Source organism: Bos javanicus, chromosome 19 (genome assembly GCF_032452875.1).
Source record: "Bos javanicus breed banteng chromosome 19, ARS-OSU_banteng_1.0, whole genome shotgun sequence".
NCBI classification, from domain to species: Eukaryota; Metazoa; Chordata; class Mammalia; order Artiodactyla; family Bovidae; genus Bos; species Bos javanicus.
The window spans coordinates 21000506-21025495 of record NC_083886.1 but is presented as its reverse complement, the minus strand read 5'-3'; the positions used below and the strand labels follow the sequence as shown (position 1 = coordinate 21025495).

General features: G+C 36.4%; 1 protein-coding gene across 2 annotated transcripts in view; it reads right to left on the bottom strand.

Moving 5' to 3' along the window:
- NLK (nemo like kinase) overlaps nucleotides 1-24990 on the bottom strand; it is a 129577-nt gene that overhangs the window by 61741 nt on the left and 42846 nt on the right. The window contains exon 1 of one of the 2 annotated variants that reach the window (XM_061390493.1): nucleotides 7838-8557. The exons of the other annotated variant lie outside the window; for it this stretch is intronic. Within the exon in view, the coding sequence (XP_061246477.1) occupies nucleotides 7838-7989 (152 nt within the window). The 5' untranslated portion in view covers nucleotides 7990-8557. Of the gene's footprint in view, nucleotides 1-7837; nucleotides 8558-24990 lie in introns of those variants that run through there. 2 annotated transcript variants of the gene reach the window in all.

The window sequence follows — 24990 nt, the reverse complement described above, 5'->3', positions numbered from 1 at the left end:
TTTTGGTAATTATGGCCAATTGGCCATTTGGCTAACTGAGCTTCCATGAATTAATCTAAAGCTTTTTTTGCCTTCTATCCATCATGGATGACTGGTTGTCTTTGTAGAATTCATTCCTGTCAGATTTATTTTGCTAGATAATTATCACTCTCGGCTACCGTTATCTTTCACTTTCTCTTTCAGTCATTCGATGATTTGGCTCCTCTTCCCAGATTTCTATCGTTTTGAAATTTGGTCTGTATGTCACCAATGCCTTTATCTAAGTTATTAATTAAAGTTTAGAACAGGTCTGAGGACAAAGCTCTTCAACAGATATAATACTAGAAGGCATCTTTATTCAATTATTTACTTAACTACAATTACTCAGTTTATGTCTTCCTCTTGTCCAGGAGGAAATAAGACACTTATCAAATTACTTTTCTGTTAACTGTCTAAACACCATACCAAACTTCTTTATGAATATCATCACTTCTTTACAAATTTATCCTAGTGATTGCTACTTCCTTTCCTGAGTTCTCGTTACTCTTAAATGGTGCATCCTAGTATTTTTAAAACAGCATGAGGACTCTACTTTCTCCCACTGATAGAAAATTTGGTAAAACAAGTATTATCATTTTTAACTCTTCAATACCTTGAAATGTAATTCAACTACACTAAGAGACCTAACATTTTTGACTGTTGTTTAAAAAAGTACCAAGCAAAATCCACAACACTGCTTAGAATCCACATAATCCAGGAAAGCAAAATACGAAGGCAACCAAATATAATATTATATTGACTATTACATTTTTTTCATATTTAAATATCTGGTACCTGGATACCAGAAGATAAAAAGTCAATGAAACAGCAAGGAAAGGAAATTCTGGATCACACACTGCATAGTAGTCACTGCCTCTTGAGTCTTCTTTAATGGAGGACAGTTAATTAGCATTTTTTTGTCTTTTATGACATTGCTATTTTGGAAGAGTACAGGCCAGTCATTTTGTAGACCGCTCCTCAATTTGCGTCTGACATTTTCTTAAGATTAGATTCAAGCTGATGCTGTTAGCTGCTGTTGTGTTGACTCTGCAACCCCATGGGCTGTAGCCCACCAGGCTCCTCTGTCCACGGCATTTTCCAGGCAAGAATACTGGAGTGGGAAGCCATTCCCTTCTCCAGGGGATCTTCCTGACTCTGGGATCTAACTGGGGTCTCCTGCATTGCAGGCAGATTCTTTACCATCTGAGCCACTAGGGAATGTATTTTTTAACGGGAATGACCCAGATGTCTTCTCAGTGCATCACTTTAGTAGGCACATGAAGTCAGTTTTTCCCATGACTGATGGTAACTGTGATCATTTGGATGAAGTGTTCTTTCAGGCTTCTACACTGTAAATTTATTTTTTCCTTTTGTCTAACTGTAAATATTCCTCATCAAACTCTGACTCACTACATTTAGCACCCATTGACGGCTTTATTGCCTGAATCAATGATCACTACGATGTTGCCAAATGGCACATTAGTAATTTTTAATGTCTAATGATAGCTAGCCTGCACGATATTAATTTTAAAAAATGAGTAAATTGATTTAACATAATACCCTTTCCAAAGGCCTCATGCGGCAAAAATTCTTTGCAACTTCTGACTTCACTGGTCTTGACCCTACCATGGTGAGGAAAGCTGTTCTAAGATAAACCCATTCTTGGCTCAGGGTTACTACCATTCCTTCTAATGTTTTAAGGTAAAATTCACAAAGCAGCATTTTATGTTATTATTCATGCAAAAGCCAGTCATGCCTGTGGCTGGTAACAATGTAACTCTAATGAATGTGAATGGCAGTGCAGTAATTTCACGCCATGTTGAGTTTGTTCTCTCTTAACTTGAGGTAGCAGATGCTTTAATTCAGCACAAACAGTACCACAGAACACAGATAAGTGTGGAAGCCTGTTATACAGGAATTCTTTTATTTTCTTTGTTACTGAATGGCTTGCTGTGCTTAGTTTCTCTGCTGCTGCAATACCCTGGTTATTTCGACTGCACTTGTTCAAGAAGCTCCTGCTGTAGAGATAATGAACAACGTTTAGGCAACTTTCCTCCTTTCAGAAAAAAGGAGTTATCCTTCGCCCTACAATTCAGTTATGACCAGTTACTTTCTCTAAAATACTATATGCTCTAAATAAAACAGTGCATCTGTCCTTTCATCTGCTTACCTTCACAGGCATTCCAGTTATACTAACAGGCACTTCCTCAGTTTTAAATTAACATTTGATTCTGTAAACACTTAGAAGTTTTCAAAAGAGAAAAACAAAAACAAAGTTTTAAGGGTTGTGAGAAAGAATCCTTTCTTATATCTTCTCGGGTTCATCAATCCTTCTCTGAACTTAGAATATAAGTTCAACTGTTTTTTAAACAGCCAGAAGAATCCACGAGCCATTCTTCAGAGAGAGAGAGAGACAGTCAAAAGAGTACACTACCAAAACAGGAAGTCTTTTAGATTTGGTATGGTTGTTTTGTTGTAGAGTTTTCTTAATCCCAGGAAGCTGAGACCAGTACCACAAATCTACTTGTATTACTGACAAGCAGAAGGGTTGAAATGAAACAAGAGTAAAAGCTATTATTGGGGATACTTTTCAGGTATTAGAATGTTACATTACAACATCTTTTAATTAGTATAACTAATCAGCAAGAATCTCCCAGAAATTAATGCTCCTCATTCACTTTATGTGAAGAATCTTTCCCCTTTATATATTTTAGCTGTTTTAAAGTTCATGGCTCTGATACAGGTTTTTAACTATCCAACAAAAATAATAATAATTTATAATGAGAATGTTCAATTTGGATTAAGAAATTTTTCTTCTAATTCTGGCCACATTAACTTGTAATCAGCAATCCTCTATTTTTTGTTATATACTACAATTACTATGTCAACTGTACCAATACAATACACATCTCAGTAACAGAACCTCCTAAGTGTTAGTCGCTCAGCCGTGTTCGACTCTTTGCAACCCCCTACACTGTAGCCCCCCAGGCTACTCTGTCTATGGAACTCTCCAGGCAGGAATACTGGAGTGGACAGCCAATCCTTCTCTTCAGGAGAACTTCCTAACTACACTCTAAATGTTTAGATTATTGCCTTCACATTCACGGGATTCACTTCCTTAAAAGTTATTTTTACTTGTATTTAGATGAAGTCTGTTGAGAAAACAATAGCAAAAACTATGAGACAAAATTTTTGACAACAAATAAGTCTAGAAAATGTTTAGTTGTCCTCAGTACTTATTATATGTTCATGGACACTACAGGTTAAAGAATATGGAATATCATTTATATGATTCTTTTGTTTTTCTAACCAGATCTTCAACAAGCTCTAGTCTGTGTGCACTCTGACATAATTTACAGAGTTGCAAACTATAGTATTTAGAAGAACAAATCTCCTAAGCTTTCCTGCCCCCACCCAAAAACATATTAAAAAGGTTTCTCATCTTTCATATTTAGATAATCTGTTCCATCAGCCGGGTTTTTCTGATGTTGGTTTTTCTTTTAAATACCAAATTTGGTATTTGCTGAGTTAGCTCTATACATGAGAAAGCAATCTTCTTCATTTTATTCAACATACTTATAAAATAAACGATCCCCCAATTTGTTAATCTGAAAATTACAAGGAAAAAAGGTATTATACAATAGCCAAACCAAGCAGTGAAACAGTTCATTCTTTTTTCTCATATCCTAATATTACTGATTGGGAGAAGCAAAATAGCTACATTTAACAGAAAGAGTTAAAGAGGAATTTAAACATCCTCTAACTCTGTGCTTAAGTAAGTATAAATAGCAATGATCCCAGCAGATGAGAGCGAGCACTGAGCCATTCTGATCTGTAGTGAGACACCCGGGGGCGCTAATAAGGGAGGAAGAATAAAGAATAGGTAAGCCATCCAAGCAGAGACATTACTTTGCCAACAAAGGTCCATCTAGTCAAGGCTACGGTTTTTCCAGTTGTCAGGTATGGATGTGAGAGTTGGACTGTGAAGAAGGCTGAGCGCCGAAGAATTGATGCTTTTGAACTGTGGTGTTGGAGAAGACTCTTGAGAGTCCCTTGGACTGCAAGGAGATCCAACCAGTCCATTCTAAAGGAGATCAGTCCTGGGTGTCCTTTGGAAGGAATGATGCTAAAGCTGAAACTCCAGTACTTTGGCTACCTCATGCCAAGAGTTGACTCATTGGAAGAGTTTCTGATGCTGGGAGGGATTGGAGGCAGGAGGAGAAGGGGATGACAGAGGATGAGATGGCTGGATGCCATCACCGACTAGATGGAGATGAGTTTGAGTAAACTCTGGGAGTTGGTGATGGACAGGGAGGCCTGGCGTGCTGCGATTCATGGGGTCGCAAAGAGTCGGACACGACTGAGTGACTGAACTGAACTGAACTGAAGCCATCCAATACCAAGCAGTCGTATTTACTTTCAAATACTTGTTATTGTAAGATCTAACTTTAAGGCCTCCTCAACTCCCCATTCCAATAATCACTGAATAAGTTAAACTATAGGTGAAAAATTATCTAATGCTAATTATTGTCTTGGGAATATTTTATGGTGCCTGAGATTATGAATTAATTAGTTCCATCCTTACTGTAGATTCTAAAAGACATATAGACTCTTTCCCTCTCAGTCACCGTCAAAATGTCTCTGTAAGAGTCTGACCTGCCTGCACAAAAGCTGCCACATTGTCTTTTCAATGTTAGAGGGTGATCATGACACATCCTAGTCTGCCAAGTCTAGGAAATTTTCAGGATCCACTAGCTACCATTTCTCCTAGAAACAGACCTGTGAATATCGTATGGGGAGGAAACCAGTTGCAATGAAGGAAAGGTATCTGTACAAAGCCACAAAGGAAAATAATCCACAACTGCAACTCCTTCTTGTATTTTAAAAACTTTGGGCAAGAGGAGATCACAAAGGGTAACCAAAACTAAAACTACGTTATACAAAAATGTACTTGCTTTTAATCCCATTGATGACTTCATGAAAGATATGTATTCAGTAACAGGATCAATGATGAATATAAAGATTTTTTTAAATTAAGGAATGGCAATTTTTGTTGCACATTAGTTTTATAAATGTAGAAGACGTAAAATGAAAGAAAAGGACAGTTTTATTCACATGGTATGTTTACAGGATTATGGCTTTACCAATGTCAGAAACTGTAATAAATTGTGCACATCATCAGAAAAAGTTTTGTTTTAAATTGCCAAAGAGAATGCTTTACCATTTGATATTAATATTTTAGTGGTTAAACTAATATTTTAATAACATAAACTATAAGTCTCAATATGCTATTAGTTAAAAGCAAACTGAACACACCAACAATAAAGTCTTTTTTGGAATAAAAAGGAAAACTTGAATATGGTTTAAAATTATGATTATAAATTAAATTTCCCTATTTTCTAGAGATGTATATTCTTATGTATACATAAGTGAAATGATATGAGATCTAGGATTTGTTTTAAAATACTTCAGCAATAAAGACTGTTGAAGCAAATCTTAAAGTTACTGAACCTGAGTGGTAGGTTGTCGTTGTTTAGTCACTGAGTCAAGTTCTACTCTTTTAGGACCCTGTGGACGTAGCCCACCAAGCTTCTCTGCCCATAGGGTTTCCCAGGCAAGAATACTGGAGTGGGTTGCCATTTCCCTTTCCAGGGGATCTTCCTGACACAGGGATTGAATCTGCATCTCCTACACTGGCAGGCAGATTCTTTACCACTGAGCCACCTGGGAAGCCTGGCTAATGGGATCTAATTATTCATAAGTAAAGAAAAAGTATGTTTGCAAAATTGCAAAATAAAAAAATTAAAATGAAAAAAATATTTAAATTTTATAATAATGTTAGAAATAGCCAAAACTGGGATTAAAGAAAATTTATGCAAGACTTCCACATAAAAGTACTGAAAACACATCACTGAGAGAAATTAAAGACATAAATAATGACGAGATATACCATATTCATGAATTAGAAAGCTATTTGATACTGTGAAAATTTCAATTCTCCCCAAATTGATTTATAGACTCAAGTGAAATTGAAAACATAAAATGGTTTTCATTTTGTAAAACTAGACAAATTAGTATAAGAGTTTTTATGAAAATGAAAATATGCCAAGGAAAGCTAAGAGGAAAGACACTCTTGAAAAAGAATGAGAAGGGAAAATTGCTCTCCCAGATATGAAGACTTACTATAAAGCCATGGTAATTTAGCCAGTCTAACAGTCCAATGAAACAGAAACATGGCACAGAAACAGATTCTCCCATATATAGACATTTGGCTTATCATAAAGCTGGCTATGCAGACAGAACAGCCATCTTAAGCAAGTGCTTCTCAGCTTCTAAACTAAACATTGCTCTGTAATACCGAGGCTCAGAGTCTGCAAACCATGTTTTGGTTTTTCCAACTAGATCCATGTTAAGACTCTGCTAATAAAGGGCTTTAGGAGCCTTTTAGGAGCAAGGCTGCTGCTGCTGCTACTGCTAAGTCGCTTCAGTCGTGTCCGACTCTGTGTGATCCCATAGACGGCTCCCCCGTCCCTGGGATTCTCCAGACAAGAACACTGGAGTGGGTTGCCATTTCCTTCTCCAGTGCATGAAAGTGAAAAGTCAAAGTGAAGTCACTCAGTCGTGTCCGACTCTTAGCAATCCCATGGACTGCAGCCTACCAGGCTCCTCTGTCCATGGGATTTTCTAGGCAAGAGTACTGGAGTGGGTCGCCATTGCCTTCTCCATAGGAGCAAGGCTAGGGTAGCAAAAAAGGAACAAAGGGCTCTTAGCCAGTTACATACAGACCTCTTAAGAATCAATTTTTAAAAAAGGCTTGGAAAGGCATTTCACCACAAAAAAGGATTAATTCAAATGGCCAATAAACATATGAAAAGGAGCTTAACCTCATTAGTCATTTGGGAAATGAAAATTAAAGCCAAAGAGAAAGTATGACTTAACCACCAAAATGGCTAATATTTAAAAGTCTGATAATACCAAATGTTTGGTGAAGATGTGATGCAATGTCAATCCTAATACATTGCTAGTTGAAGTGTAAATTTATAGAATCACTCTGGGAAACAGGTTGGTTTTATATACTAAAATGAAAATAAATCCATAGTGGAACCCAGCAATTTGACTCTTAGGTATACACCCAAAAGTAATGTGTGTACCTATACACTAAAACGCAAACAAGTGTGTGTGTTTGTGTTTGCAGCCATATTTGTAATACCCTTAAAAATGGAAATAATGCAAATACCCATGCACAGTAAAAGAGATAAACAAATTGTTGTATATTCACATAATGGAATATTTTACAGCAACTGAAATGAACTACTGCTATATGCAGCAACATAGACAAATCTCACAAACACAATTTTGAGCCAAAGAAAACAGTCACAAATGAACAGTAAGATTTCTATATAAAAAGTACAAGCAAAGTTAAACTCTAAAGGTTTAGGGATACATACTTAGGCAATAGAAACTATTAAAAAAGGAAGTGGTTACCAAAAAAGTAAGGACAATGGTTATCTTGAAGGGGGTTACTTAATGATGGGGGCGGAGCAGAGAGGACTTCTGGGTGCTGCTAATGTCCTATTTCTCATATGGATGCTGGCTAGAGGTGTGTGCTCTGCGATAAATCACTGAGTTGTATGTTTTGTTTTGTATTCTTTCTGTGTGTTATAAGTAAAAAGGTAAAGGCTAACCTCCCCATTAAATTTGGGCATTAAAAAAGCATTTTAGATCGAAATCTATATAATGAGTAGTTTTTAAAGAGGTTGATTCTTTCTCCCCCCCATAAAGATGCACATCTACACTAGCCCAGCAGATTCTGTCATACCTTTCTTTGTGCCACTGGTTCATTCTGAAGAGAGGAGTATACATAATATCTTCCTTATGTTTTGATAGAATTCCAAAAGAATTTGCTTGCTTTAAAAAAAAAAAACAAACGTTTTCTTCATCATTACACAAGAATATGCTATTAAGGAGCATTCCACAGAATGCTGTCAGCAGAATTATAGCAGAACTACAGTCCCACCCCTAATCTAATCACAATCTCCTAACTTCTATTGTGAAGCAAAATGCTGAAGCAGCTACAATATATAGATGTGCTTCAGGTTTTTAATTAGTTGGCCTTTTAAAAATAACCAAACCCCAAAATACTGCAAATACAAAACAGGAGGCAAGATTCCCAGCTGTGGCAAACTGAAGAAATCAGCAAATCTTCTTACAAAACTACTACAAAACTGGACAAGTGTGCCAGAAACAACCATTACCAGGCTCCAGAAAATAACTAAAGTCAAGTGACAAACTTAAGTGTTTATGAAAAACGTGGAGCTTTGGGTAAGAACAGAGGGAGTCAGAGGTGTTACTGTTTGGGGTTATTCCTTACCCACCCCCCCCCCAAGACACTCTATGCAGCAGTTGTACCTGAGCAGGGCTGGCCACAGAAACCAGTGGCTTCACTGTCTGAGATTGCTGAAGTAATCTAAAATGGAAGGCAAAACCTCACACCCAGTGGCACTGACAGTAAAACTATTAAACCCAACTAGAAGAGAACAGATAAAGTTTACTGCTCTGCTAGCCTGAGCCTGCTGTCTCAGTTGGGAAGAGGTACAGACTAACAGAAATCCAGAAATTTAATAAGGAGATTCTAGAAATGAGAGCCACAGAAGGCTTGGTAAACTCTGCAGGTGGACTGCAGAGGTCCTAAACTACCTATTGAGGGCTGACTAGGAGGCTTCCTACATATAAAGGGGAAAATGGGAAGCTTAGCAAAAAGTAAAAACTGAGGCATACATGAAAACCTGATGAACACCCTAAGACACTCACAGATGCTCAGCATAGGGTAGAAGCCTTACTGGAACAATATGTTTTGAACACAACTTTTAACTTAGCTGACTGCTAAGCTATGGGACCCCAAGAAGGCTAGGGTAAAAAATAAAAAGATCTGGCATATTAAGTCAAGTTACTTAGATATTAAGCAAACAAATATAATAACAGCAATAATGACAACCTTCAGAGAGAGGAGGGAAGAGGGCTGAAAAGAAATCAGATCCAGGGTTGTTACAATATATTATCAAATATGTCCAGTTTTAACAAAGCAAACTACAAGACATGTTAAAACCCACAAACACAGAGGACAATGTGACCCACTCAGAGGGAAAAGCCCCAAAAGAAACTACTTCTGAGTGGGTCCAGATACTGTACTCAGAAAAATTTCAAAAGCAATTACAAACATGTTCAAAGAATTAAAGAAAAATATGATGACAATGACAGAAAATCTCAATACAGAAATAGAAAGTTACAAAAAAGGAAATCAAACTCTAAAAGTTGAAAAGTACAATATTAGGAACGAAAAAATTACTATATGGACCCAAAGCAGATTTGAGATAACAGAAGAAAGAAAAAAAACAACAAAATAGTGAACATAAAAGACAGATCCATAGAAATTACACAATCTCAAGAACTATTCGTCTCAAGAGATGAAAAAGTTTGGAAAAAAAAAAAAAAATGAACAGAGACTCAGAGACCTATGTGGTAAAAGTGAATGTACCAACATACATCTAATGAGAGAGGAAGGGGCAGAAAAAAAAAATTGAAGAAATAATGGTTTAAAAATGTCCAAATCTGATGAAGAACAATATACAAAGTTCAAACACTCCCAAGTAGGATAGACGTAAGAGTTCTGTATCCAGACACTTCACAGTCAACTACAGATCAAGGTAAAGACAAAGGTTAGTAATTGAAATACAAAGAAAATAATGATAAAAAAAAAAGACAATTAATGATTGACTTTTCATTAGATATAAAAGAGACAAGACAGCAGTGGAACACTGTAACTGCAGTGGGGGGGTGGCAAAATAGCAAACATGTGCATAAAGAGAACAACTGTTGGTTCTAATAAACATAGATGTAATATATCTATAACAATACAATTGGGGAGGAAACTGAGCTATAATGGAGCAAAGTTGTTGCATTTTACCAGAATTAAAAGGGTATTAATCTGATACTGACAGTTCAGAAATTAAGATGCATACTGCAATTCCTGGAACAATCAATAAGAAAATAACTAAAAAACCAAAAGAGGATTAAAAAAAAAAATCAAGAGTTAATAGTGAAATGAAAAACAGTTAACACAAGCATACATTTTTGAAATATGAACTTGTTTAAGACAAAAGATATAAAGGAAGATTATAGCAACAAAAGAAACATGAGATACGTAGACGACAAATACCATAGCAAAGAGGCAAATACAAATTCAATCAACCAATCAATTAATTATATTTGGAAGCATCACTATGAACAAAGTTAGTGGAGCTGATGGAATTCCAGTTGAGCTATTTCAAATCCTAAAAGATGATGCTGTTAAAGTGCTGCACTCAACATGCCAGAGAATTTGGAAAACTCAGCAGTGGCCACAGGAATGGAAAAAGTCAGTTTTCATTCCAATCCCAAAGAAAAGCAATGCCAAAGAATGCTCAAACTACCACACAATTACACTCATCTCACATGCTAGAAAAATAATACTCAAAATACTCCAAGCCAGGCTTCAACAGTATGCGAACCGTGAACTTCCAGTATGTTCAAGATGGATTTAGAAAAGGCAGAGGAACCAGAAATCAAATTGCCAACATCTGCTGGATCATCAAAAAAGCAAAAGAGTTCCAGAAAAACATCTACTTCTGCTTTATTGACTATGCCAAAGCCTTTGACTGTGTGAATCACAACAAACTGTGGAAAATTCTTCAAGATATGGGACCACCTTACCTGCCTCCTGAGAAATTTGTATGCAGGTCAGGAAGCAACAGTTAGAACTGGACATGGAACAACAGACTGGTCCAAATTGGGAAAGGAGTACATCAAGGCTGTACTGTCACCCTGGTTATTTAACTTTTACGCAGAGTACATCATGTGAAGTGCCAGGGTGAATGAAGCACAAGCTGGAATCAAGATTGCTGGGAGAAATATCAATAACCTCAGATATGCAGATGACACCACCCTTATGGCAGAAAGCAGAGGAATTAAAGAGCCTCTTGATGAAAGTGAAAGAGGAGAGTGAAAAAGTTGGCTTAAAACTCAGCATTCAGAAAACTAAGATCATGGCATCAGGTTCCATCACAAACAGATGCGGAAACAATGGAAACAGTGAGAGACTTTATTCGGGGCTCCAAAATCACTGCAGATGGTGACTGCAGCCATGAAATTTAAAAGACGCTTGTTCCTTGGAAGAAATGCTATGACAGCATATTAAAAAGCAGAGACATTACTTTGCCAACAAAGGTCCATCTAGTCAAAGCTATGGTTTTTCCAGTAGTCATGTATGGATGTGAGAGTTGGACTATAAAGAAAGCTGAAGGCCAAAGAATTGATGCTTTTGAACTGTGGTGTTGGAGAAGACTCCTGAGAGTCCCTTGGACTGCAAGGAGATCCAGTCCATCCTAAAGGAAATCAGTCTTGAATATTCATTGGAAGGACTGATGATAAAGTTCAAACTCCAATACTTTGGCCACCTGATGCGAAGAACTGATTCACTGGAAAAGACCCTGATGCTGGGAAAGACTGAAGGCAGGAGGAGAAGGGGACGACAGAGGATGAGATGGTTGGATGGCATCACTGACTCAATGGACATGAGTTTGAGTAAACTCCGGGAGTTGGTGATGGACAGGGAGGCCTGGCGTGCTGCAGTCCATGGGGGTCCCAAAGAGTCAGACACAACTGAGAGACTGAATTGAACTGGAAGTTTCAATATCTACTCTCAAAGACAGAATTAAAAGGTGTGATGCTTACTCCTTTGAGGAAAGCTATGACAAACCTAGACAGTGTATTAAAAAACAGAGACATCATTTTGTCCACAAGTAGGAAATCCAATCCAGTAACATAAAATCCAACCTCTATTCATGATAAAAACAAACATTCAACAAACTAAAAAGAGAAAAATTCTTCAACCTGATAAAGGGCACGTGAAAAACAGAGCTAATACCTTTCTTCAAATTGATACTGAATGCTTCACCCTAAGGTCAAGGAACAAGGCAAAGGTCTCTGCTCTAGCCATGTCTATCTGAATTTTACTGGAGGTTCTCCTCAGTGGAAAAAGCACACCTCCATTAAAAAAAAAAAATCTGAATTGGAATGGAAGAAATAAAACTGGTTTTATTTGCAGATGACATGATCCTTTATGTAAAAAATCCTCACAAATACACAAAAACAGTACTTGAACAAACAGGTTTTTCAAGGTTGCAGGATACAAGATTGTTATACAAAACCCATTTTTTTCTACATGCCAGCAATGAACAGTCTTAAAATGAAATTAAGAAAACAATTCCATTCACAACAGAATCAAATAAAATACTTAATGGAAGAAGTTTGACAAAAGAAATGTTAAGATGTACATACTGCAAACTACAAAATACTGCTGAAATAAATTACACAAGATTTAAAAAGACAGAACACTTCATATTCATGAATTGGGAAACTCAATGTTAAGACTGCAATCTTTCCATAGTGATCTACAGATTCAGTGTAATTCCAATCAAAACTGGAACCCTCACATGTGACTGGTGGAAATGTAAAATCCACTTTGGAAAGCATCCACTTTGGAAAGCAGTTTGGTTGTTTCTGAAAAAGATAAAATAAACTTACCATATGATCCAGCAAATCTACTCATATATTTACATAAGGGAAATGAAAATATATGTTCACACAATGATTTCTATGTGAATATTCATAGCAGTTTTATAGCCTAAAAAACTGGAGTCAAATCCATCAACTAGTGAATGGATAAACAAACTATGCTACATCTATACAACAGAATAAAAAGGAACAAACTACTACTTCCTTATAAACTACCACTCAAATGGCTAACCTCAAGCATTATGCTACTGAGAGAAGCCAAACACAAAAGACCACACAATATATGATATCACTTATAAGAAATTTTTGGATGAGACTTTCAGAGAGACAGAAAGCATATCAGTGGTTGCTCAGGGTTGGGAAATGGAATGAGTGACTGACTACAAAATGGTTAACTTTTGGGGGTGATGAAAATGTTCCAAAATTGCATAACGGTGGAAATTTACTAAAAATTACAGAATTACATACTCATGATGGGTGAATGTTATAGTATGTAAATTATGCCTAACACTGTTAAAACAAATCATCAACTCAGAATACTGTTTACAATATTTTAGGCCCTACTGTGATTTCATGCTATATACTTTTCCCTCTTGATATTTATACAGTTTTTCCATTTACCCACATAGATTTCATACGTCAATTCAAAGAATACCAGCTGACTTTGACTTTTACCCAGATTCAAGAACTATTGCTTTAATCACAGTGCTTTTGTAATTTAAGGTATGTAAGAATTACCCAGAATTCTTAAAGTCTTAGAGTGAAGATTGATTTGCTATGTCTGGGGTGGTGAAATGAGGTTCTGCATTTATAACAAGCTTCCATGTGATACTGATGTTGCTGGTGGCAAGATTTTAAGATATGTATCTTATTTGGTTAAATATTAAATACCTCAGGTAAACATGGGATCTTAGTATATTTGGCCCTCCCATGAGTCAGGGTTTAAGACTTTATTTATTCTAAATTCTTTGATGTTTGCCATTGAAGTTTTGTTGTTCACACATACACATTAGGCTAAAGTATTATGTCTAGTGCCCTGATCTTCATGACTGCCAAATAGGGAATGTTTCAACTGACTCTGGGGGCCAAGGGATTTTGTGTCAAGGGGTGGTGTCATCTAGAAAGAAACTCACACTCCATCTAGTGCTTTGATTTTTGTTACTGCTGCTGGGGACACCTCTACCTCACCTGGCCAATTAAACTTGCAAAGAAAGATGAACACTGTATAATCCTTCTTATATGAGAATATATAAAATAGATAAATAAAACAAAGTTCAGTTCAGTTGCTCAGTCGTGTCCAACTCTGAGACCCCATGGACTGTAGCACGCCAGGCCTCCCTGTCCATCACCATCTCTCGGTGTTTACCCAAACCCATGTCTATTGAGTTGGTGATGCCATCCAACCATCTCATCCTCTGTCATCCCCTTTGCCTCCTGCCTTCAATCTTACCCCAGCATCAGGGTCTTTTCAAATGAGTCAGCTCTTCACATTGGGTGGCCAAAGTATCGGAGTGTTTCAGCTTCAACGTCAGTCCTTCCAATGAATACCCAGGACGGATCTCCTTTAGGATGGACTGGTTGGATCTCCTTGCAGTCCAAGGGACTCTCAAGAGTCTTCTCCAATACCACAGGTCAAAAGCATCAATTCTTCGGTGCCCAGCTTTCTTTATAGTCCAACTCTCACATCCATACATGACTACTGGAAAAACCATAGCCTTGACTAGACAGACCTTTGTTGGCAAAGTAATGTCTCTGCTTTTTAATATGCTGTCTAGGTTGGTCATCGGAGAAGGCAATGGCACCCCACTCCAGTACTCTTGCCATGGACGGAGGAGCCTGGTAGGCTGCAGTCCATGGGGTCACTAAGAGTCGGACACGACTAAGCGACTTCACTTTCACTTTTCACTCATTGGAGAAGGAAATGGCAACCCACTCCAGTGTTCTTGCCTGGAGAATCTCAGGGATGGGGGAGCCTGGTGGGCTGCTGTCTCTGGGGTCACACAGAGTCAGACACGACTGAAGTGACTTAGCATAGCATAGCATAGGTTGGTCATAACTTTCCTTCCAAGGAGTAAGCGTCTTTTAATTTCATGGCTGCAGTTACCATCTGCAGTGGTAACTATGTAACTTATTTTTTAAAAACACTAGAAATGCATTGCCAAAAAAAGTATTTAGTATGTAACATTGTAAATAAGTGTATGTTTATTGTTATATAATCTATTGTTAAAATACAGTAATATACATTAATTGAAAAACTGCTACTTCACTAAATTGAATCACTATGCTGTTGAATTCTTTAAATTTTCTAGGTATGTAATTATTATATGCATTGTGATCATTTAATTTCCTTCCTGTGTTTATCTTTACATCATTTTTTTTTAAACACATAACTGGCTGACAATTGATACGAGATTTTTGTTTTGTTTTTTAATGGAAGATGCCTCTACTTTTCCATTTGGGCTGATGTCAAGTTTTAGTAACAAAATACATAGGGAAAACTTTTTAATACAAAGAAAACTTATTTCCTTTATATATTTTAGAGTTGTTGGTATTTTAGAGTTGTTGGAAGTGAGTGATTTTTATAAAATATTTTTAGAATCTCTTAAAAATATTTTGGAGGCATAATCATTTCCACTAATTTTCACTTTTAAGTTACCAGGTTATAAAATCCTTGAGAGCAAGGATTCTACTAAACGTTTTATTGTATCTGCTCAGTGCCTAGAATATTATATCCTGAATGTTGGTTTAACTGCTTTTACCATTTCTCCCAATAATGAAATGAACTAAGATAACAGTTTTTCTTACACTAAAGCAATCGTGAATTTCCATACTAAATCTCACTTGATCTTGGTAATTGTTTAAAATGTTGAATACCTTTTGATATGCATTCTATTTACATTATTTTACTACATTTTTTTCATTCATCAAGACTGGCCTTTTTAAAAAACATTTTAAGTATAGTTGAATTACAGTGTTGTGTTAATTTCTGCTGTAAAGTCAAGTGAGTTATACATATATATATACACACACATTTTCATATTGTTTTTCACTATGGCTTATCACAGAATATTGAACATAATTCCCTGCTATATGCAGGATCTTGTTTATCCATTCCATATATAATAATTTGCATCAGGTAATCCTGAACTCCCAATCCATCCCTCACTTACCCACCCTCCCTCTTAGCAACCACAAGTCTGTTCTCTATGTCTCTGGGTCTGTTTCTGTTTTGTATATATGTTCATTTGTGTCATATTTTAGATTTCACATATAAGTGATATCATATGGTATTTGTCTTTCTGACTTACTTTACTATAATCTCTAGGTCCATTCATGTTGCTGCAAATGGCATTATTTCATTCTTTCTGTGGTATTCCATTGTATATATGGACATCTTCTTTATTCATTCATTTGTTGATGGGCTGCTGCTGCTAAGTCATGTCAGTTGTGTCCGATTCTGTGCGACCCCATAGACAGTGGCCCACCAGGCTCCCATCCCTGGGATTCTCCAGACAAGCATACTGGAGTGGGTTGCCATTTCCTTCTCCACTGCAGGAAAGTGAAAAGTGAAAGTGAAGTTGCTCAGTCGTGTCCGACTCTTCACGACCCCATGGACTGTAGCCTACCAGGCTCCTCCATCCTTGGGATTTCCCAGGCAAGAGTACTGGAGTGGGGTGCCATTGCCTTCTCCATGTTGATGGGCACTTAGGTTGTTTTCATACCTTGGCTGGGCTTCCCCGGTAGCTCAGCGGTCAAGAATCCACCTGCAGTGGAGATGTGGGTTCGATCCCTGGGTTGGGAAGACCCCTGGGAGAAGGGCATGGCAACTCACTCCAGTATTCTTGCCTGGAGAAGCCATGGACAGAGGCTCCTGATGGGCTATAGTCCATAGACTTGCAAAGAGTTGGACATGACTGAAGCCAAAGAATATGCACACACGAGCACATGTCTTAGCTGTTACAAATAGTGCTGCTGTGAACATACGGGGTACATGCATCTTTTTAAATTATAGTTGTGTCTGGATATATGCCCAGGAGTGGGACCACTGGATCATCTGGCAACTCTTGTTTTTTTTTGAGGAACCATCATACGGTTTTCCACAGTGGCTGCATCAATTTACTTTCCCACCAACAATGTAGGAGCGTTCCCCTTTCTCTATAGCATCTGTTATTTGTAGATTTTTGGTTTTTTTAAATGATGGCCATTCTGACCAGCTTGAGACGGTACCTCACTGTAGTTCTGATTTGCATTTCTCTAAAAATTAGTGATGCTGAGCATTATTTCATGTTCCTGTTGGAAGACTGGCCTTCGTTTTTATATTCTGTCCTTATCAGGCACCACATCTGTCTGCCTCACAAAATAAATTAGTAGCCTTCAGTGTTTGGTAGCTATTTATATGATGTAGGTATTATGTATTATAAAATACTCACTAGTGATCCTAGTAACTTATCCTGTGTTTCCTATTGAGTTATTCAAAATATCTAGCTGTATAGTGTTCTAAAAATTTAAAGCCTAAAAAAAATAAAAAAAAAAAAAATTTAAAGCCTAGTTTCTAAGTTTTATAAACGCTATCCATTTCCCTGGTGGCTCAGAGCGTAAAGCGTCTGCCTGCAATGTGGGAGACCTGGGTTCGATCCCTGGGTCAGGAAGATCCCTTGGAGAAGGAAATGGCAACCCACTCTGGTGCTCTTGCCTGGAAATCCCATGGATGGAGAAGTGTGGTAGACTATAATCCAAGGGGCCGCAAAGAGCCGGACACGACTAAGCGACTTCACTTTCACTTTCATCCATTTCCCTAGTTATCTTAATTTTGTCTACCTTATTGCTCTGTTGTTTTCTTAGATCCTTTTGAGATTAACTATTATATACAGATTTTTTTTTTCTTATCGAAATAAACAGGTAGAATCGAACAAATAAGTTTAGCTTTGCCAGTCTTATGAGCTGAATAACTGGTGAGGGGGGTTTTTATGTTTACCAAGTAGTACATAACCTTTTGTAGTAAGCATTTCTCCTTTTCATCTAGCTGAAAACCTGCTATGCTTTGCTACTTCTTAGTTTATTGTACCATAATCTGAAGATGCTGTATTTAAATTTTATGCTAAAAGTATTTACTAAAAAATTCAGTTCAGTCGCTCAGTCGTGTATTCAAATCTGTACACTAAAGCACATATGCCTACTATTGATATTTCCATTTCATTCTCTCAAAAATTTATCTTATTATATTACTGAGAACAACTTTTGTTTTATTTGATTTGGAATTCTAATGGGGAGATGCTGTGTCCTAATTGAGCACTCTGGTATATAGCGCTTGCATTTATCAGATTTTGTTTCCCGTTGTTTCCTGTATGTAGCCTAGAAAGCATCTGCTGACATTTAAGAATGGTGTATAAGACATCCCAATTTTACAAAGGAAATTTTGAGACAACCACTTTATGTATTTTCATTATATATGAATTAAAAATGATTTAAAAACAGTAATGTACATGGAAACACTTTTGTTCATATAAAGCACACTGCATAACAAACAATTTAGTTGAGGATAATAAGCTCTGAATATGCAGAATTATAATAAAAACTAAGATAATTTTTGAGGATGCTGCACAGAGCGGCTTGTGGGATCTTAGTTCCCCGACCAGGGGTTGAACCCATACCCTTGGCAGTAAAAACACAGAGTCCTAACCACTGCACTGCTTGGGAATTCCCAAACTAAGACAATTTAAGAAATAAGTAATTTGAGGTACGTTTTCAATAAACTAGATATAATGAGGTACACAAATCATAATTTGATGTATGTTATGCTAGGTTCTTCAACTATAATATGGATGCTTTAGATGCAGGATAATTTTTAGAAAACATATTGTATTTGAAAAAGTTGTAAAGACTATAATATATTCTATTTTTTGTTTTTAACTGTGATAAATAGTGCAATAAAGGAAACGAAATAAATCACCCCCACAGAAACATCAACATTGCAAACTAACATTTTTCCTATCTTGGTGTTCTAATATAGGGCTAAATTCAGCCTTGGCTCTGGGCAGTAAAACCTGCTGGCATGATGCAGGGAGCAAACCGGCTCTAAATGAGCAGGATGATTGTAATTATTAGCTATCAATGTCTACCCCAGATGCACCTGGGGAATTGAGGGTAGAATCAAATGTTGCTAGTAACAGATAACAAGGGCTTTCTTCTATGGCCAATGGATGGGTAAATCACCAGGTCTTCTTTATCACTCACTCAAGAGAGGGCAGGGGGAGGATTTGGCTGCCCAGACACCTGGCAGGGGTGTAACTGATGACTGACTCCTTACTTTTTCCCAAATCTATTTTTCACCAGCAAATGACACCTGTACCCTTTGAAGAGTAATCCATATTTTCTCCCACTTGAAAAGACAGGAGGAGGGAAGAAAACACCATCCTAGATTTAGATCTGAAAGCATTCTAGCCTTTGGACCAAAAAATGATTTTAAAATTTTATGTTGCCAGTTTATATACATATATATATATTTATAATATATAAATTATACTATTACAAACTATAAAATCTCAGATAAGAGGAATGTATTTGCTTCAGCCACAGCTCATTAGCCATGTTTGAAAGCCACCTGTTACACCACAGCTAGAATATCAGGTGTATATTATTACGTGGTAGGAAGATTTTCAATCCTCCTCTGGGATATGAATTTGAAAGACAGCATTGGGTGAAAGGAGGTACCTGTTTCCTTTCCATTCAGCTAAGACAGAAAACTTTGAACCAAGGTGAAGATTCAGTATAGCAATTAAGAGACAGTCATGCAGAATGCAGCTGAATAAAGGAAAATGGTCTGCTGCCTGGCATTTTACTGAGAACACCTTTAAAAAAACACCTGAAGAACAGAAGCCTAGCAGAACTAAACTGGGATTCAATGGTGCAACAGTTTTAGTAGTGGGAGGTCAGGGAAGGTGACCACAGAAAATCATAAAATGAATTTAGAACAAGGACAACAAGAGTTTGTTTTAAAAGAGTTTCTTTTGCTACTCATATCCAAATGGTACCCCAGGGAAAAGAAAGGCTATCCTAAAACTATGAGATTCCATGTAAAAAGATTTCAAGACTATTACTAACTACCACTGCCTATCAAATAACTGCAAATTACTTCTGCATGAATCCTGAGTCGTTCCTTGAGAGCCTTGCTCTGCTTGTTGTCAGTTTCACTTCAGGAAAGATGAAACTAACCATCAAAGTCATGAGGATGAGAAATGTCAAGTTCGTTTGCCAAAAAAAAGTCTATCTGAAAACTACCACTTACAACATCTAATAATGATAACTAAAACCTAGCCCCCATCTTCCAATGACTGGCCCCGCTTTGATAAAGTAGAAATGATTGTTTATATATAGCAGTTTGTTATCAGGTCACACAAATCCCCAGGAGAAACAAACCAGAGAAATAAGAACTACCCAAGGCCTGCTCTCAGAAAGAAGTTAGAAAAGCAGCTTTACAACTACTCCAATGGTTAAGAATCTGTCTTGCAATGCAAGAGACGTGGGCTCAATTCCTGGTCAGGGAACTAACATCCCATGGGCCTTGGAAAAACTAAGCCCCCCGAGCTGCAACGAGTGAGCCCGCACACTCCAGAGCCCATGTGCCACAACTAGAGAGTCTGTGCACCACAACTAAAGATTCTGCGTGACCCAAGGAACACCCGATGTAGCCAAAGAAATAAATTTTACAAACCAAAACTATCTCCCTTGGAACACTAGTAAGTTCAGGAAGAGAGTAGATTTTTTTGCCTGTTTTCTAAAGTATTCATTCAGAACTTAGTTTCAAAAGTGCAATGACTTTAGTTTGCTACCACTGTGATAAACAGACAAAATTTAAAATGTAAGCATATTTCCAAATCTATTATTATATCACCTGCAAATATAAAAATTTCCTTAATTAAATCTCTAGGACTTAAAATAATTTAATATATGGCTGAATACAAATTAACTTTCAAACAAAAGTTTTCATAAAACAAAGTTTCAAACTTCAGAAAAGAGAGTAAAGCATAACTTTAAAAAGTGAGTGCAGAAAGATTTTAACTCAGTAAAAAGGCATGCCATGCATAATCTCTATGTCTAAACTTCTGGAGAGAAAGCTACAGGACCTGTCACTCTCACAACATTTTTAACACTATATATAAAGTTGCAAGAATGATACAAAATAAAACTTCCTTCTACTTCAGCATGGTTGTTTAGAACAGAAAGACAACTTCTAAACTTTCTTAAACTGGACCAAAAAACTAAAAGTGCTACTTGCCTCTTGAAATGGCTGTTCTTAAAGTCTTCTAAAGAGGTACTATAGTATATAAGGAAGGTAGAATAAACTTATATAACACTGGAAATGTTCTACTAATCTGCTTTGCAAGGACAAAACCTTTTTCAATGTCAAAATCATATAAAAAATGAAAAAAATATAATAGGGAAAAAAGATCCTCAATGATTCAAGATATGCAGGAATAAATCTAATAATGGGTGAGGATACATAATGGGTATAGATGGATAAAAATGCCAATTTTACTGAAAAACACAAAAGATAACTTCAACAAACAGAATAAACCATGTTCCTGAAAAAGAAGTGTAGCAGGCTGTATTTTCCAAAAATGGCCACAATAATAAACCATATGGAAAAGAAAAACAAACCAAAACCAAAAAACTTTTCCTCTTCTAAAGACACTGCTGAGAAAATGAAAAGGCAAGTTACTAAATGGGAGAAAATATTTTTAAAACACCTGACGAAAGGCTTGTATGCAGAATACACATATCTCTTTCAATAGTAAAAAGATTAACAATTTAAAATGTGCAAAAGAGTTACATACTTTATAAAAGAAGATATGCAGATGGAGATGCACAAGAAAAAAATATTCAACATTAGTAGTCAAAGAAACGCAAATTAAAGCCACAGTGAGAGTCTACTACACACCCGCACTAGAATGGCAAAAGCGTAACAAGACTGACATTTTAGCACTAACCACACCACATTGTGATTATGGACATGTTTCTCTATTCCAATAAAATGTAAGCTCATAAGGGAGTGGGGAAAACAAGGACTGACAAGAGGGGTGGTGAGGACTTGGAGCAACTTGAACTCTCATACATGGCTGGTGGAAATGTAGAATATACAGACATTTGGAAAAGCAGTACAGCAGTGTCTTACAAATAAGCATATACTTAACACATGACTGAACAATTCCACTTCTAGGTATTTACCCAAGAACAGTTAGAATATACATCCACATAGAGACATGCATACAAAAATTCATAACAGCATGATTCATAATAACCAAAAATTCAGTGCCCTCCAAATGTCTATCAAGTGATGAATGGTAAATTTTAGTACATTCATAGTATATATAATACAACTCAATATTACAAACAAATGAAATATTAATAAACATGTTGAATCTCAAAACATTACGCTAAGTAAAAGAAGTCAAACACAAAAGATGATGTACTATTTGAGTCCACCTGGTTGGAACTCTAGAAGAAACAAGACCACAGCGACAGAACGGAGACCAATGGTTGCCTGAGGCTGCACGTGGGAGAGGGGACCAACTACAGAGCAATGGGAAAAAACTTCTCAGGTTAGAGACCCATTCTAATGTCTTGATTGTGGTTGCACAAACACAATTACAAAGTTCATCAAAGTCTACCATTAAAATGAGTGAATTTTATTGTATATAAATAAACTTTAAGAAAAAGAACACGCTACCAGAAAACAAAAGATACAGTACTCCACTAGTACAAAAAATGATATTGAAACTAGGAGCTATTATTTTTTCTCAAACTGACTTTACAAAAATTACCCTATGATGAAGGGCATTAATTAGCATCTTTCTTGAGAGTAATTTGGCACTGTATACCTAAATTCTTTAAAAACGAGTAGACCTTTTGACTCAGTAATTCTATTTCTAGGAATTTTTTTTACTAAAGAAATTATCAGAAAAATGTAAGACTATTTGGTATGGTCTACATGGTACTACAAAATTTTTCATAATGACGACAAATAACTGGGAAAAGTCTTGTATGTCCAGTAATAGGTGATCGGATAAATGAGAAGACATCCATTCAATTAAAATGATGTGCCCAATAATATACATGTCCTGACTGATATACGAAAATACACTTCTTAATTGCTTCTATGTTGGTATCTTTCACAAAAATGTTTATCCTCTACCTGTGTGAGTTATGATTCAGAAACTATCACAACAGTCAGATTTCTAACATTAGAAGAAAACTAATCATTCCTGTCCTCTTTTACCCCAGTTTGGGCATATGAGACTATATTTTCTGTTTAATTCTTATGATGATTAATGAAAAGAAAAAAAGAACCTTTGGACTTTACTCTGTATTGTCACAAAAGATGTGATATGAGCAACTATTTCATTTCAAAAGAGCTCTGATCCACACATTTAATTAGTTATTTTAATAATTTACTTACAGTTTGCTCTGTAAAAGATAAAGGAGTAACAGAAGGTTCTAGTACACACTTTTTAGGTTTGTATTACTTGGGCCTCAGGTCCTTATCTATTAAGGAAAAATCGCAAGGTGTGGGATTAGGTCATTTCTAGTTCTAAGGAAGACTAATAAACTAAAACTCAGTCCATGCTTTAAAAAATTACAGAATCAGCAAATGCAAAGTGCCAAGAAAGAAAGCTTTGTCAACTAGTCTGGAATATCCTGTAAACATTCATTTAGAGGTGGGGAAGAAAAAGAAAAAATAAGATCCTTATTAAATCCTGGTGAATTTAAACCCAGGGAACATTCACTATCAATCTGTCAAAGAGAGTAACAAAGGCAGGAGTCCCAACTAAAAAGTGATATATCCTCAATGGTTTCCTAGTTGCTAAAATAAAGTCAATTATCTTACTTGAAGACAGTGTAAATGTATAACATCTGTCATTATAACCACATCAGCATCAGGAAATAAGATGTCAAATAGTCCCTCAATTATTGTTAACAGGTAATTTCAAACAGAAAAGAATATACTAATAGTTATTCAAGCCTAATAATTTATTTTGCCTGCTTTATGTTTCCCAATTCAATGAGGTTCATACATTCAAGTATATATTCAAGCATTCAAAGTAAGGATAATTAATTTATAAAAATGGTAACACAGCTTGGACTTCTACCTAACAAATAGTAACATGTGTAACAAATCTGCCCTGCAACTCAGTGTAACTCAAAGAAGACAGTAAATAACCTATGGAGAATATAAATCTGACTGTAAAGATAGATTTGAATTTCATTCATTTAATGCCAAACCAAGTTTAAATATACAAATACACAAGAAATGAAACTCATTTATTAAACCTTAATAATTACAACTAAGTATAAATATTATACATTAATTTTTCCATAATCAATCAACTATCTGAACTATCTTTGCAATATGAGCATTTCTGTGTGTATGTGCAGTTGCCTTCAGAAATTATATGATAAAAATACCTTGTAGCAAGGTCCTTTTACTTTGGTGCCTCAATTTTAAGTTAAATTATTAATACATTCCAAACCAAAGTGAAATACAATGTGGAATTTTTTTTTGGGGGGGGGCCCACACCTTGCAGAGCCCTAACCATTGGACCACCAGAGAATTCCCAAATGTGCAATCTAAGATGATGATACAAGTAAACTTATTTATAAAACAGAAACAGACTCACAGACTTTGAAAACTTTGGTTATCAAAGGGGAAAGGTGGAGGGTGGAGGGATAAATTAGGAGTTTGGGATCAGCATATACACACTACTATATATAGATAATAAGGATCTACTGTATAGCACGGGGAACTCTACTCAGTATTCTTTAACAACTTATATGGGAAAGGAATCTGAAAAAGAATAGATATATGTATAACTGAATCACTTTACTGTATACCTGAAACTAATATAACACTGTAAATAAACTATACTCCAACATAAAATAAAAATTAAACAAGGAAAATAAAAAAACCCAAAGTGAAATACAAGCAGTTGGCTCAAGCAAAGTTCTATCAGGTGGAAAAAGAATAAAACTATCATTAAGTGTGGCCGTGGATGGTGATGAAGGGATGTCATGCTGCAACATATGACACAGCCAGACAAAACAAAGCATAAACAAGGGAAAGGTGCCATCCTAACACCGTTTAGACCCCGTACTGTCTCATTTATGCGTTCTACAAGGCAACTACTGGGAGAAGAATGCACCTCTTATTTTCCAACAGAAAAGGAAATGATTTATCTGTCAATAGTAAGGGATTTATTTTCCTGACATTGTATTGTGCTGTGCTAAGTTGGTTCAGTCATGTCCAACTCTTAGCGACCCTATGGACAGTAGCCCACCAGGGTCCTCTGTCCATGGGGGATTCTC